Source organism: Salvelinus sp. IW2-2015, linkage group LG20 (assembly GCF_002910315.2).
Source record: "Salvelinus sp. IW2-2015 linkage group LG20, ASM291031v2, whole genome shotgun sequence".
Taxonomy (NCBI): domain Eukaryota; kingdom Metazoa; phylum Chordata; class Actinopteri; order Salmoniformes; family Salmonidae; genus Salvelinus; species Salvelinus sp. IW2-2015.
The window spans coordinates 43,757,771-43,774,789 of record NC_036860.1 but is presented as its reverse complement, the minus strand read 5'-3'; the positions used below and the strand labels follow the sequence as shown (position 1 = coordinate 43,774,789).

At 40.8% G+C, this 17,019-nt stretch overlaps 1 protein-coding gene across 1 annotated transcript in view; it reads left to right on the top strand.

Annotated features, from left to right (window-relative positions):
* LOC111981955 (microtubule-associated protein 6 homolog) overlaps nt 1-13,833 on the top strand; it is a 37,963-nt gene extending 24,130 nt beyond the window's left edge. Inside the window, exons 2-5 of the mRNA XM_024013458.2 lie at nt 7,604-7,823; nt 8,139-8,371; nt 11,707-11,817; nt 13,281-13,833. Of these exons, the coding sequence (XP_023869226.1) occupies nt 7,604-7,823; nt 8,139-8,371; nt 11,707-11,817; nt 13,281-13,425 (709 nt within the window). The 3' untranslated portion in view covers nt 13,426-13,833. The remainder of the gene's footprint in view (nt 1-7,603; nt 7,824-8,138; nt 8,372-11,706; nt 11,818-13,280) is intronic.
* Nucleotides 13,834-17,019: the final 3,186 nt, after the last annotated feature.

The window sequence follows — 17,019 nt, the reverse complement described above, 5'->3', positions numbered from 1 at the left end:
TAAAGGCAATGCTGCTACCAAATAGTAATTGAGTGTATGTAAACTTCTGACCCACTGGGAATGTGATTAAAGAAATAAAGCTGAAATAAATCATTTTCTCTACTATTATTCTGACATTTCACATTCTTAAAATAAAGTGGTGATCCTAACTGACCTAAGACAGGGAATTTTTACTTGGATTAAATGTCAGGAATTGTGAAAAACTGAGTTTAAATGTATTTGGCTTAGTTGTATGTAAACTTCCGACTTCGTGTTTCTTATTTTGTAGAATTTATTAAGACACTCACTTCCTGAACTTGCTTCCCGACTCTCAGCGCACATCGTTACACACGGGAAACGCGTCCTCCGTTCGCTATTTAAGTGCATAGATAACACGTATTTTCCCCTCTGCTTCGAGACAGGTGCTTGATAATGGTCCATTCTCAATAAATACAAATTCACATATATATTATTTAGTATATGTAAAGACAAGCATAAATCAAGAAGAGTCTAGTGGTGTAATGATGCGGCAGTGAGTCGGAACAAGGTACAGGTGTAACGTTTTAATAAAACCAAAAACACAACACCAACATAAGACAGTACGCCAAGACAAGAACAATACCAACTGGTGAGTGAACCTGGGAGAGTGACATATAAAGGGAAGGAAATGATGAAGGTAATGAAGTCCAGGTGTGAATCATAATGATGAGTGCCAGGTGTGCGTAATGATGAATCCCAGGACCGGTGGTTAGTACTCTGGCGAMGTGGTACGCAGGGGGGGAGGAGCAGGAGCAGACGTGACAGATGGGTGACAATATTATACTTGTGAATGATATATTATCACTTGTATATGATGTCCAGCTTAAGGCAAGGAACAGCGCATGCCTTTTTTTGCAACTTTTTCTATTCATAGTCACAAACCTGATGTAGCTTAGACCATAGGGCTATATGTTTTGATAAGGTTTGTATCACAACTAAAGTGGCCAAATAACTTCTTGAAATTAAGCACATTAATTTGCTTTACAATGGGTGTAGAGCCTAACTGGCATACAGTACATACTGTACACAGTGCGTGAGTTTCAAGTTTGGGGAAGAACATTTTCACCTAATTCACCTAATTCGAGACACCTTTATAATAAAAGCATTACATGCATAATTGCATTTGCGGTCACTTTTGAGAATGGTGTTTTCTGGCAAATGGAAAACTGCCGTGTGCACATTGGTGTGCTTATAATATGAAGAAATAGCCTAATAGTTTATCAACATTTTGAACTAAACGTTCTTATCTGTTGCGTCAGGCTCATTGCTTAAAAACGTTTTTTTGATGCTAGTGGTTTTATTAATTTGGGATCTATCGCATCCCACAACTGTCCCAGACTATGTTTGGAATATTTATTTTTCGTATAGAATAAAATAGGTAAACTTTTGTACTATGGCGGATAGTAGATTGACATAGGCTAGTGCTTTTGCTGTTCGTTAGGCCTACTCATCTCATTGGCTGACGAAAAGTAAATGTGGACAGTTTTTCCAATATGTTCAATATGCACCTCGGAATTGGATAAGGACGCACGCAGTTGCGTCCCAGATGTGTCTGTCTTCACTTGTAGCCTGTGAGAAAGACCCGATCACGTGACAGATAGCCATTGAAGTGAGATGTGCTTCGGCACGCGGCCGGGAGAAGGGACTTATTATTATATTCAGCCCAAGGGCACAATGGCCACTGGCCGCAAAGGGCATGGATTTTTTTAGGGGGCATTACGGCCACACAAAGGGGATGCAGCCAGGAAATTTGAGGCCTTATCAAGTGTTTGTCAAATTGTGAATGAGAGACTGGTGAATTGTGTCTGTACAAAAAACTAAGCAGAGCTCATGCATTTCATGTGACTTTTTTCAAATCATCCTTAGAGTCGCATCATGCAGCCTTAGAATGTATTAAAAATCAAACCATATAGCCCAACAAATCTTGTCTGCTAAATTAATTGTGTAGCCCACAGCCATATGGCATAGCCAGATCAGGGCCTAACATAACGACAACTCAGAGTATRCTATTTTGTTCCTCTGAAATAGACTACATTTTCTTCATATCATGTTTTTTTTTGACTTGTCTGAAATAAATAATGGATTTATTGTGATGGTGCAGGCTATATTACTTGAATTTATTMGACTTTTTAAAATGTAGATGTTCCAAAGGTCTGCATCAGTGGCTATGCGTTGAAGCCAGAAAATGCTAAATGTGTTTATGTTAACTAACGGTCAATTACCGTGAGACCGGCAGTTATTTGCTTGACGATCACCGTCTGACAAAATGTCATGACCGCCACAACCCTAGTTGTGGTTTGAAGGCAGAGCAGATGATGTTCCATTGGCGTCAGAATAAGAGAATGCAGATCATTTTCTCTTTGAGGCATTCTCCTTATCACCACACATTCTGTTATTTTTCTCCACTCACATTCGATCCCATGACAACCTATTACAAGAGGATCTTTGAGGTATGGATCCAGCTTTGATTCATACTCTGATGGAAAAGAGCCAGCTACAGATACAGTCTGGCTGTTATTTAAGCCTCCTCGTCATCCATCCATGGCCATGCTACAGTAGCTGCCATGGGTTGAGCTATAGTGTGATAGATTTCATATCTTTCTACGTGATCTTCAGCAGCAGTTTAATTGTTATAATGGATCTGTAGTAGGGTTGCAAAGGGTCGGAAACTTTCCGGGAAATTTCTGAAATTTTCCATGGGAAGTTAAGCCCTGGAATTTGGGGAATTTTGCTTAAATTCATCAAAAAATTTAGCTTATAACAGTGAACCTTTTTGGTGGGATACACATAAGGCAATGCTAGGTCTTGTGGCTTTTTTTGGTTAAAATATCCCCAATTCAATGGAATTGCAACCCTCTGCATGCACAGTGCATTCTTCCAAGATCTTGYACACTAATGAGATGCTATTGAGCCTACACTACTACACTGTCTGAGCCAAGGACTACATGCTTTCTGGTAAGTTTTGATTACAATTCTGGGTGGGGTGAATATATTTTATTTGACATACATTCTTTTTTGTTAACTAGTAAATAGTAGCCTACAGCAAAGTGTGTTTTAAATCATTTCTAACTTGTTAACAATTTCTGCTATTTAGTTTTTGCTACCATGTGGGTTTAGCTTGCTTGAGCCTGCTAACTGAGGAGTGTTAATTCACCTGTTTCCATATATGTTTCATTTTAAAACATTTATCTTACAAAGAAGTTCTTTAATCTAACTGCTTAACTATTTATCTGTACATGGAATTGTATTTGTTTTTTTTACTCCAGTTTTTCTAATCTTTACAGGAAACTGCCACGGGCACTATCTGATGTGTGGAGACATTTCACTGCAGCTAATGTAGAAGGAAAAGCTGTGTACATTTGCAAATACTGTGCCACATCATATGTGAAGAATCCATTTTACTCAATGGAGAAACATAGTCAGAGAAATGCTGATGAATGTCTTGCTCGAGCTGTGTATGCAACTGGTTTACCTCTGACGCTCACAGGCAATGTGTATTGGAATAGATTTCTGAATGTTCTTCGCCCAACATACACCCCTCCAACCAAACATGCTTTATCTACTAATTTGCTAGATGCAGAGATCAACAGAGTTCAAGTGWAGGTCAAGCAAATCATAGAGAAAGCAAACTGTATTGCAATAATTTCTGATGGGTGGTCGAATGTTTGTGGGCAAGGAATAATTAACTAYATCATCTCCACCCCTCAACCAGTATTCTACAAGAGCACAGACACAAGGGACAACAGACACAGCGGTCTCTACATTGCATATGAGCTGAAGGCAGTCATCAATGACCTTGGACCACAGAAGGTATTTGCACCGGTGACAGACAATGCTGTGAACATGAAGGCTGCTTGGTCTAAAGTGGAATAGTCCTATCCTCACATCACACCCATTGGCTGTGCTGGTCATCCATTGAATCTGCTCCTCAAGGACATCATGGCACTGAAAACAATGGATACACTCTACAAGAGAGCCAAGGAAATGGTTAGGCATGTGAAGGGTCATCAAGTTATAGCAGCAATCTACCTCACCAAGCAAAGTGAGAAGAATAAGAACACCAGATTGAAGCTGCCCAGCAACACCCATTGGGGTGGTGTTGTCATCATGTTTGACAGTCTCCTGGAGGGGAAGGAGTCTCTCCAAGAAATGGCCATATCACAGTCTGCGGATATGGACAGCCCCATCTAGAGGATCCTCCTGGATTATGTATTTTGGGAGAGAGTGGTAAGCAGCCTGAAACTCCTGAAACCTATAGCAGTAGCCATTGCACAGATTAAGGGAGACAATGCCATCCTGTCTGATGTTCAGACTCTGCTTGCAGATGTAAGAGAAGAAATCCGTACTGCCCTGCCCACTTCACTGTTGCTCCAAGCAGAGGAAACTGCAGTTCTGAAATACATCAAAAAGTGTGAAGACTTCTGCCTGAAGTCTTCAAACACAGCATCGTACATGTTGGACCCCAAGTATGCTGGCAAGAGCATCCTGTCTGGCGCAGAGATCAACAAGGCCTATGGTGTCATCACTACCATGTCTCGCCACCTTGGCCTGGATGAGGGCAAGGTTCTTGGCAGTCTGGCGAAGTACATTTCCAAGAAAAGGCTTTGGGATGGAGATGCAATATGGCAGTCGTACCAACATATCTCATCAGCCACCTGGTGGAAGGGACTTTGTGGATCTGAGGCTCTTTCCCCTGTTGCCTCCATCATCCTCCAAATCCCACCAACATCAGCCTCCTCAGAGCGCAACTGGTCCTTGTTTGGGAACACACACCAAAGCACGCAACAGGCTGATCAATACAAGGGTTGAAAAATTGGTGGCCATCCGGGAAAATGTTAGGCTTTTTGAGCCTCACAACGAGCCATCCTCAACAAGGTTGGAAAGTGACAGTGAAGATGAGGCCTCAGAGTCTGATGTTCAAGAGGTGGACATTGAGGAGGTCCAGGGAGAAGACATGGAAGCCTGAGAGGAAGACAACCAAAGCTTTAGTTTCAAGACTATCATTTTACAGATGTATGTTGAAAACATTTTTGGGAGATGCGATGGATCATTGGGGATCATTCAATATTCCCTTTCTTTTGTTGTTCAGTGAAATCATCCCATGTGAAGAGTCAACTCATTTAATTAAAGTTCAATTCGTAACTAAATTGTTAAAAAAAATGTCTATTGGAAGGATTTAATAATTTGCCAATTATGTCTACCCATGATAAGGTAAAAGGTTTATGTTTCTGTCTCCATATGATATGGTAAATATATCCAATGCAAAAAACATCTACATTTAAATGGTATTAATATTAATTCCCATATATTCCCGTTAATTCCCATATATTCCCATTAATTCCCACAGAAAGTTTCCACCTCTGAATATTCCCCAAAATGTGTAACCCTAGTCTGTAGTACTTGAGCCTGCCTGGGCTGCTTCCTCTATCCAGGCCAGTAATAGTGTTACCTAATCCCCCCTCCCTTGACTGCTGTAGTCCACAGAGGGAACATTGAATTTTTCACTGTGGTCTTTTATTCTCTTGGTGTGTGTTGCGTGGTTGTGCGGGGGTTGGGGTCTCCTGCTGCACAGAGTGGGGTCACTGGAGAGCCTTGACAGGTAGTTTGTCCTTGTCCAGGGACCAGGGCGGGAGTCATCTGTTTACATTTGGTGTTTGCTACCTTAGTCACATGAACAATGGACATTGGCAAGGAAGGAAATACACTGTGAAAAGCCAAATCAACCGGAAGAAAAATGTAAATGTTTTATACACTGGTAAGATAGTATGAAGGAGCAGTGGGAAAGGGATGAGGAAGTTTTTTCTAGCTTTTAAATGCTAGTAAAACTAAATGCATGCTCTTCAACCGATTGCTGCCCGCACCCACCCGCCCGACTAGCATCACTACTCTGGACAGTTCTGACTTAGAATATGTGGACAACTACAAATACCTAGGTTTCTGGTTAGACTGTAAACTCTCCTTCCAGACTCACATTAAGCATCTCCAATCCAAAATTAAATCTAGAATCGGCATCCTATTTCGCAACAAAGCCAATGTCCTTTACAAAATAGCCTCCAACACTCTACTCAGCAAACTGGATGTAGTCTATCACAGTGCCGTCGTTTTGTCACTAAAGCCCCATATACTACCCACCACTGCGACCTGTATGCTCTCGTTGGCTGGCCCTCGCTACATATTCGTCGCCAAACCCACTGGATCCAGGTCATCTATAAGTCTTTGCTAGGTAAAGCCCCGCCTTATCTCAGCACACTGGTCACCATAGCAACACCCACCCGTAGCATGCGCTCCAGCAGGTATATTTCACTGGTCATCCCCAAAGCCAACACTTCCTTTGGCCGCCTTTCCTTCCAGTTCTGTGCTGCCAATGACTGGAACAAATTGCAAAAATCACTGAAGCTGGAGACTTATATCTCCCTCTCTAACTTTAAGCATCAGCTGTCAGAGCAGCTTACCGATCACTGCACCTGTACACAGCCCATCTGTAAATAGCCCACCTAACTACCTCATCCCCATATTGTTATTTATCTTCTTGCTCTTTTGCACCCCAGGATCTCTACTTGCACATCATCATCTGCACATCTTTCACTCCAGTGGTAATGCTAAATTGTAATTATTTCGCCTCTATGGCCTATTTATTGCCTTATAACTCCCTACTCTTCTACATTTGCACACACTGTACATAGATTTTTGTCTATTGTGTTATTGACTGTACGTTTGTTTATGTGCAACTCTGTGTTGTTGTTTTTGTCGCACTGCTTTGCTTTATCTTGGCCAGGGCACAGTTGCAAATGAGAACTTAAAAATAAAAAATAAAAATAAAAATATATAATGAATGAATGTTTCCACCTGACCTTCCAATAAGTTAAGTGAGTATAAGTTAATATGTCATGTCCCAGCCTTCAGCTGCCCATCAGTGAGAAGACTATCATGTAGTCATTTATGGAAAATTAGGTCTGCTTTTATGAGTTCAAAATCCATTACAACTTTTAAAATCAACTTTATCTATGATGGGCAGTTCAATCTAAAACTCCAATTAGTAGCAACATGTTCGTTTATATACCTGCTATAGAATTGATAGTGAACAGATCTCACTTTGATGCCTATCTCTAATTGCTCTTGGATGTGTCTGGAGGTTGGCTCGTCCTGTACAGAACCCCTCTATGAGACAGACTAGAGCTCAGGCTGTTCTGTGTGAAAGCCATGGAGCTGACCTTCTGAAGAACTGCTGTGTCTGGACTACATTAAACACCTGAGCCGCTGGCTGCCTGGCGCAGTCACCAACCATCTCCTATACATTACATACACCCACTCACTCATACTGTGGGAGAGACCCAGTCATTCCACTACGTCTATTTCTATATCCAAACAGTTCTATATAAATGTACTTGTTTGTAAGTGACTGATTATTTGCAAAATACTGTTACTGCATATTTCTTGGGGGTTTTGAATGCCTACATGCTGCAACACAAATTGCCCTTTGGTACAATACAGATTTATTMTTCTCTCCTGTCTATAAATAGATTGTAGGTTGAAATATGAAGAGAGCTATTTTACTGAGTGTATTTGGTGCTGATTCTTCTCGTAGGACGGAGTTCAAAGCCCACAGGGATGTGAAGCCAGTGAAGCTGATCCGAGCCAAGTCCCAGTACCTTCCCCCTGAGGAGAAGACCAGCCTGGAGACCAGCTATAGCGCCACCTACAGGGGAGAGCAGGGCAAACAGCAGCCCAACGACAACAAGGCTGTGGACAGGAGGAGGATACGCAGCCTGTACAATGAGCCCTACAAAGGGCTACAAGAGACCAAGGTGAGAATGTTTTAGATCATGTCCTATTGACTACTCCTATGGTACAGCCATAATGCAGCTAATCTCCTATTCAGAACCACAGCCTTGCAGAGTRCGTTTTCAAGCCCACTGTAATGACAGAATCTTTCTCTTGGAGGGCTGCTGTTCTCTTTACTGTGTATGTTGCGATGGCAAATAATATCAGTAATACTGATGCAAACACAATATCAAACAGAGGAGTTACAGCTCTTTGCAGAGTCATTTACACCTGCTGCTAATGTCTTTGGGGATGGTATATATAAATAATCTCCATCTTCCCCCATCCCCTGTGCCTAGGTTAAGAGGTCTAACAGTGCTCCCCGATCCAAACCCAAAAAGGCTGGCACCACGGTAGCTAGTCAGGGCGGCAAACCTGTCAAGAAGGCCAAAGAGCAGAAGCAGCCGGGCAGCACAGCACTGCGGGGCACCAAGAAGACGACCTCTGAGAACCAGCCCACTGAGTCCAGGCCTGCGGAGGGGGACAAGGAGAAAAGTAAAGAGATGAACAACAAACTGGCTGAGGCAAAAGAGTAAAAATCATTTAGCACTACTTTTTATTCTTCTTTGGGGAAAGAACACGAAGGCTGCAAAATTAATTAGAAGTTCTCATCCCTTTTATGTTATGTCTCTCTCTCTCTCGTCTCTCTCTAACCCTCTTTCTCTCTCTTTCTCTCTCTTCTCTCTGCCTCTTGGCTAAGTTAGATGTAGTTACAGTAAATGTCAGGGTTGTGACATGACATGTCGTTGCTTCCCCGCCTCACATTACATTAGATCACCGTAGTAACAAGGGGGCGTGTTCATCCGCTTCCTCTGTTCCCCGATGCCACCCTCCACCCCCCTCTCTCCACGTCTCCATCTCAAGGTTACCATGGCTACCGGCTGCCTGGTTAGCCAATGAATGGCACGTGCTATTGTTGCATGAGCCCACCGACTAGCAATCCTGTGTGGTTGGCTTCCATCTTCCAACTGAACAGATTGCTTTGTTGAGTTTATCAAGGATTTTTGTGAATGAGAAGACCATGTAAATTGGCTCAGTGACTGGACTCGATTTCTGTAGCTGTAACTTTCAAATGTATGCAAAGATACATTTATAAATGAATGCATAGACACATTAGATACTCATCTAGGATAACGGTCTGAAAATCTTTGATAAATGTGCAGCTTGGAGTGTATCGATCCATGGCTGAGTTTGTGCCTGCTCTGTATTTCCTGAATGCTGTCTTCTTGAGCAGGGCTCCAGGTCTGTCTGTTTTCAGATTGGCATTACTAAGATGCTTTGTTCAACTTTGCTATCATTCTTGAATGCAATGTCTAACTTTGTAAACCTAATAACTATGTTGATTGTGGAGGATGTGGGAATGGTTTTGAACAAGTAATTGTCAGGACAACATTTAAAACCTCATACCCTCTCATTCAAATTGTTCTCTCTTTGCAGTCAAATTCATTCATCAAGTTATTTTAGAGGTCAGACAAGGCTATATTGTTTCATCAACCTTGTTGCCAAGCTGGGAGCCATCTGGGTTACTGTAACATGATTATGCATTACTAGACCAGTCATTTGCACAGCAGATGAGAATTTCCATTGAATTAAATGTTACTATCATGCAATTATAATTACATTCAGCATTTAAAAAAACAACATTAAATTTCACTGAGTCACGATAGGAATTTGATATTGTGGCTCTATGGTCTTTAGCTATGCTTTCACCCAGCCCATATACACTCTATGTAGCTATAGCTAGGACACACACACAGAGTCATGGTTGACTGGAACCAACATGATTATTTAGGCCCCCATGGCACTAGCAGATGAGAGAAGCCAACAACAATATTCACATCCCAGAGGTCTAAAGAGGTGCATGGCTGGATGTGATACTAGTTAAAACTCTTTCTCTCTTCCAGCACATTCATGGTTTTATAATTATATGTTATTTATTGTTTTATTTATTAATCTATTTATTTGGGTATAAAACACTAATTACTTCTGCTAATACCATTATTGTAACATACCCCCAAAAATGTGTCTGCGATGTTATGGTAAGTTGAATGCTGGCCGTTTGGAAAGTTTATTTTTCCGGACTTGTTTCTGTCTTTGTTTCTGGTTTATGCATGTTGTGTCTCTATGTTTCTGTCTAGCATGGGCCTCAAACAACTGGCCTCTTCCCTGGACCAGGGGTGTGTGTGTGTGTGTGTGTGTGTGTGTGTGTGTGTTGTGTGTGTGTGTGTGTGTGTGTGTGTGTGTGTGTGTGTGTGTGTGTGTGTGTGTGTGTGTGTGTGTGTGTGTGTGTGTGGATTTCATTAGGTTGAGAAGTTTACGTGTAGATGTCAAGATTATATTAAACACATTCAACTCCAAATATATCTCTCCTCTGCTGCCTTCTATGGCAATCTAAATATAGTAGGCATAGGCTACCAATGTAGAACGACTTGATATTCTCACGTGATTTGATTGAATTAGGACAAGCAGCGAAACTACATTTTATATTTGGTTTACATTTGTATCATACTTCTGCATATGTATGCAGTTTCTTGAATGGGATATATTGAGCGAGCAAAGAAAAKTATCTGTATTACAAACATAAACCTCATTATGTCAAAATGAATCAGGTTTGTATTGGTTGTATAGTGCCAGTAGAGCTCTATTGGCTACTACACATGTCTACTTGTGTCTTAGCAGATAGTAGTAAAGACCAGAACAGCGTTTCAGACTGCTGGGATGGCGTAGACCACAATAGAGCAGTGCATTGTGCTGTGCAGGACTTGCTGGTCATGGGCCACCCCACACTCCCCAGTCTCTCTCTTGTGTTGTTGTCATCTGTTGTGCTAGTCAGAGCCCCCTGGCTCCCTCCCCTCCATTTTGAATACTGGAGTGTGTTGTCTCTCCATTTGCCATGGTGGTGTCTTGAGTTAGTATGTCACAATGAACCACCATGCCATATTCCGCTTAGACTGAGCATGTGCCCACGGAGCGACGGGTGAGGGCCATCTCCTTAGCATTTTGCAGCCTTTGGCTGGGGGGGGTCTTTCTCTCGTAACACAGGAAGAGGTGTCGGGGAGGTCATACATGTAAAGTACTGACACACAGCACACACGGTGCTATCGATCTTTAATCCAAGCATTAGAAACAAAAAAATAATAGAAAGTAATAATGGTACAAAGAAGTTACAGAATGTATTGGACACAAATATTTTACTGTGACGTGCTTGTGTTTCTCTCTGCTTGCTCCTATTTACTGAAATATTATGAATAAATGCAAAAGCAGAAAAAGCTGTGTCCTCTTGGTTCTTTGTGTTGAAACGTATGGAGGAGGAGGAGGGTGAAAGAACCGTGGTTGCAGGTATTTGTTGAATTGTTTTTGTGTCTTTGTCTTTGTGAGACATGAGATGCTTTTTAGTGAGTGAATCCACATGGAAGAGAATTTTGCCTTCAGGTTTTCTTTAGCGCTTATCAAAGACATTCTGGCATGAGTTCTGACATCCTTCAAAAGGCTTGCATATTGCTGCTACACTATGTGAGAGCTGAGGAATATATTATTTTGCATCATGTGTCCAAATATATTCAAAGACCTTGCCCAAATTATACAGCAATATGCAAGTTAAGGATGGGTAGAACATTATTCCAGAATTGGATGTCATGTATTTACTGGGCCAACAAACTGTATGATTAATGAAATGTTCTTTCTCTGCGTGTAACAAATGTGACATTTGGATATTTCTAAAATCATTATAATCATGTAATTACTATATTTTCCAGCTTCATCTGGTATCGTTATTAGCTTTTCGAGGATGTCAAATTTGGATATGCTGTGCAAGGTGAAATCCTACCTCTAGAAAACCTAATGAGTGACATTCTGATTCATTTGAAGGGTTGTGCTAAAACAGTACCACTACATACAGCTCTGTCAGCCAATCCGTGATACAGGCTGGGTGCAGACGCTAAAGCAACACCTGTGGGGCTGTACACTACCCATTCCAAGGTAACCTAAAAACACACCCAGCCGCCACAAGCCACAAATCTCTCATTCATATGTGCTCATAATATGTATTTCAAAGTCATGATTTTTTAAATATTTGATAGTGGCACAGTTTTGTTTTGAAAATCGTTGTACTCCGATACAGTTCCCACCAGGTCAGATCCCTCATACATTTCTCTTCCATATGGAAACTAGAGTAGGGGAATGAGTGTGTGGGGCTGTCTGTGTGAATGCTTGGCTGTCATGTYCTATAATGTACGTATGTCTCCTTAAGGTTCCTCTCTTAAGGAGGCCTTGGGTCTGCCTTGTTGTAGTAGAATGGCTATAGTCCAGACCATCTTGGAATCCCTCCTTGAGCTACTGGAAGATGCTAGATGCATTCATTGCTCCTGGTTATAAGAAATAGGCCAAGGCTAAACAAATTGCATGGCTATGTAGTAAAATGTGATTTTTGAATTATTCACACAGATGACTAGAGATCGCCCATCCTTTTCTATTTTTAGAGCAACAAGATTAACCCTACCGTGCAACCACTATTATGTGATATAACTTTATTTGATATTATATCAAAGTGATATCGTAATTACACACATGTTACCAGTGTGGTTATATATAAATGATGAATAAATCTGTGGGTAAACACACCTACAGATATATGTTTATAATAACACATAGTTATCCTTTTTGGTTTGATCATTTTGATAATTTGATGTAATGTTGTTATGGTGTCTGAGTGGGACCTGCAATACAAATGTTATATAATATTACCAAATGTGTGGTTATTTTATATGGGCTGGACTTGGTACTAAATCTGAATTGTTTATTGAAAATATGTCGATTCAATGTTTATTGGGGTGCATGGTCGGAATAGAGTGGGGAGGTACAGTAGTTCTAGCATTGGAGAGAGACAGTTCTGCTACTGGAGAAGATAGTAAGTGCATGTTTTGGTCCCCTCAAGTTTAATTTTAGATTATATTATTCCTGAATGTCCTGTGGCTGTTTATCCTTGAACACCCTGAGACTCATTAGACTCTCATTATTCCCATTAGTGTGCTCTAGCTTTTAGTCTGAGAAGGTTTCAGCTGACAGATTGGATTCAAACTCAGAGAGCAGTGGCTATTTATTGATCTGAACATAACACAAAATCCTAACTTTGATTGAAGAAACATTTGAACTTTTTTKGGAATTGAGGAAGGTAGGCGGGCGAACTATGTTTTTTTTTTGTTGCTATTTTAGGTTTGAAGTGATAAGAAACCAAGAGAGAGCTTTAGCAGCTTTCTCTGAGACTGAGCTTCACATCCCCACTGTGGCAGTATAATGTTGCCCTCTCATATGAGTAGTCACAGGGTGCTCAACTCAACTCAGCAAAATTCTTTGTGATTGGCCTCTGAGAAATGCCTCATCTTGTGTCTCTTTGTTTTTGTCTTTTTCTTTGTGTCTTAACTCTGTGCTGCCTCGCCTCCTAGAGAGCTTAATGACGAGGTTCTCCGACCCGGTGATCATCATTCCCAGGGTGCCGTTGGAGGAGAACCAGAACCACTGGAGGAAAGACCCGAACCACGGAGGAGCGGCGTAGTTGTGCACTTTGCCCCAGATGTAAAGTATGAGTAGATCCACTAGATCTGTACTGTAGGGACATACTGTACTGTAGGTCTATTGTATACAGGGAGGGACTGCTGTCCTGTTCTGTACTGTACATATCTAGTATTTTCAACTCAGTTCTATTGGGAAAAGAGATATACCCCATTAACAACTCCTCTGCGTRAGGAGGCTAACCAAAATAGGATGCACGTAGCGTGTTTGAAACAGCTTTAGGGCAGTGCGGTCATAGCTGTTTGAGCAAATGCAAATGCAAAAGGTGCTATAAGTTTAATTTCCCTTACATGCTTTTGTTTTAAGAGAATGTTTTAATTTGGTAATGATGTTAGAAATGCCAAACCATAAAGTGCTTATTGAAAGAAAAAAAAAGAACTGTATATTGATCAATTCAAATGCAAATAAATATAGATAACTTGCTGATTTGCTAATCTGTGTTGTATTTTTATTGGTGTGTGACTTATTGGTGTTAGTTTAGAACAGACCAAGAAGCTATCCACAACTCTGAGTACACTGAAGAAGATAGTGGAAAAGCACAGTGGAAAATAGCCTACAATAAACACACTTAAAAATGAAACATGTGAAACACACTCATATAATATCGAGGTTCTCGGGCAACCCCTTTTTAAATGCTTTAGGACACATATTCCTTTTTCATTTACTGTATGACTCATTCTAGTCTAGTGAATATTTGTGTGAGAGTGCTGGTATGCTCTGTTTACTCTGGATAAGCGCTTGTGTGAAAGGGGTTTAAGGGCTTTGCTAAAGCAGCTATTTCTCTGTTGATCTTCATATTGCTCTTCATTAAATACCCCTCTCCCTTTTCTTTGATTGTGAAGTGAAAGATGAGAATGAATTTGTATTGGATGAGTATGCATATACGTTATCTGATTGTACAGATGTGCTCTGCTGACTCATTCTCCTCAATGTGCCTAGCCCAGAGGAGTAAACACACGCACGCACGCATGCACACAACACTTTTATATGAAGCCTTCACATCTCCACATGATGCCACATAGACTTGAGCTGCTCATCAGGATTGGAGGACTCGTATCTCTAAGTTTGATTCTCCTCCTATAGACTGTGTCTCGTGATTACATGGAGGACTCGTATCTCTAAGTTTGATTCTCTTCCTATAGACTGTGTCTCGTGATTACATGGAGGACTCGTATCTCTAAGGATGAGTCATGGAAGGATGAGTCTCCTCCTTATAGACTGTGTTTCATTACTACATGGAGGACTCGTATCTCTAAGGATGAGTCATGGAAGGATGAGTCTCCTCCTATAGACTGTGTTTCATTACTACATGGAGGACTCGTATCTCTAAGGATGAGTCATGGAAAGGATTTCTCCTACTATAGACTGTGTCTCATGACTACATGGAGGACTCGTATCTCTAAGGATGAGTCATGGAAGGATGAGTCTCCTCCTATAGGCTGTGTCTCATCACTCTCATCACTCTATTCCACATCAAGTAACTCATGCCAGCAGTAAAATTTGATTTAAAAAAACAGATAAAAATACACCTTATGGAACAGCAGGGACTGTGAAGCAACACGAACATAGACACATGCATACAAACACACGATAACATGCGCACTATACACACATATACACATGGATTTTGAGTTGTAGATATGTGGTAGTAGAGTAGATGCCTGAGGGCACACACTTAATATTTTGTGAAATCTGTTATGAATGTATTGTAATGTTTTTAAAAYGTAGAACTGCCTTMATTTTGCTGGACCCCAGGAAGAGTAGTGGGGATCCATAATAAATATAATTACAACACACATAAGTCTCCTCCTACTACCAGTAAACATTTTGCTATCTACAGTACTTACAATGTTCAAAAGCAATGAATAGGAAATCATAGCCTACAAACCTTCCAATTAGAATCTTTTTGTACAGTTATTGTCGGTCATAATGATTAGAGGAGATTTTCAGCAATTGTCCACATAAAACTGTTGTCTATGACATGAACAGGGAAGAGGGGAGGGGCACCAATGAATCCTCCCCAGTATTGGAGAGCACAGTGTTGACCCGTATTGACATTTGACCTAGTGACTGTATGGCAATCACCATCTTCCCTTAAGCTTACTGTATGCTTCCCAGTCGAAACAGTTCGCACATATATTATGCAGAAATGTTGTGCCGTTTTTGTTTGTTTTGGTATTCGGCAGCATTCGGCAGGGTTATTTTCGGCTGTTGCTGAAGTCTACGCCTCCTCGTCGGTGATTGATCCACAGTAGGAATTCTTCATTGAAGTGTTTGTTGTCATTCAACTACAGACAACTAGTTTTCATGCACATTATTTAACTTGAGAAATACTGGACCAAATATATGTAAAAGTGCATGACTAAAGGCTTCAGCATGCTTCACTTCGGCTGGCCGAACTCGCATACTCGCATAAAAGACTTTCGCTTGAAAAATTAGAAAAAAGYATCAATAGTATTGTTCACCAATTTTGAGACGCCGTAGGCCAGTATAAACTTCCTCCAAATAGTCAGAATTAATCTAAGATAAATCAAGAAATCTGTGATTAATTTAGAAGTTTTTGCAGAGGAGATTTTAGTCACGCAATTTTACATCTAACTAAGATGTTTGGTGCAGTATTTCTCAAAGAAATGTTTAGCAAAAATTGAGTCGTCTCTCGTTGAATGACAACAAAGACTTTATTGAATAATCCCTACTGTTGACCAATCACCGACGAAGGGGCGCAGACTTCAACTACCGACTTCAGAAATGTTTTTATTGTGCCCGAACAGCCAGGGAAAAAACTCACGAAGTCCAAAGCAAACAAAAACATCCAGTGGTGTAGTGGTGCCTGGAGAAGTGGGTATACTGAAATTTTGCCAAAACATTTCCAAATGGCCTGCCCAGCGAAGGAAAGGTGCCCTGTGTGAAAAAATGTTTAAAAAAATATGAGAAACAGGGACATTCACTCAATGACCTAAAATCATAAATCCCATATTGGTCTTTCATAGTCAGACCAACCCAAGCTGTCCTGTGCACGAAGGCTAATAGTAGTCCTACTAATGAAACAAAGTAATTAGTCTGTCAACTGTTTTCGCTCTCGAAGTCACACTTTTACAACAGAAATACAACATAATTGCATGTTCTAAGTCCATAACAATCTTTGAACCACATCAGGAGACCACCTTCGATCGAGGTCTTGGAAAAAATCTAAGAAATGTAGTGTGTGTAGTTGCCCTTTAATTCAAATGTGCAGGCATCTAGCACTGTTATTTGGTTAGCAGTATTTCTGTTGTACATGAGATGGAGTTTGCAAAAGAAATGGCCACTGGATTAATGSAAATAATCATGATATTCTGACAGGTATACTCAAATTACATAATTTACATATTTCTTAAATTATCTTTAAATTATAAATGAGACGATTTTGAGGATGTTTACTGGCTAGTGTGTTAAGGGCTACTTTGTAGCTAGCTAACATTTAATAGAGAAGGTTTTGGGAAAGCCTTTCCATCTACCGGAAGACTGCTAGGCMTATCATTAGCATCACTAATAGTGATGGGTCGTTCGCAAACGAGTTGGGTCTAAGAGCCGGCTCTTGTAGGTGAACGTTGGGAGCCGTCTCGCATATCA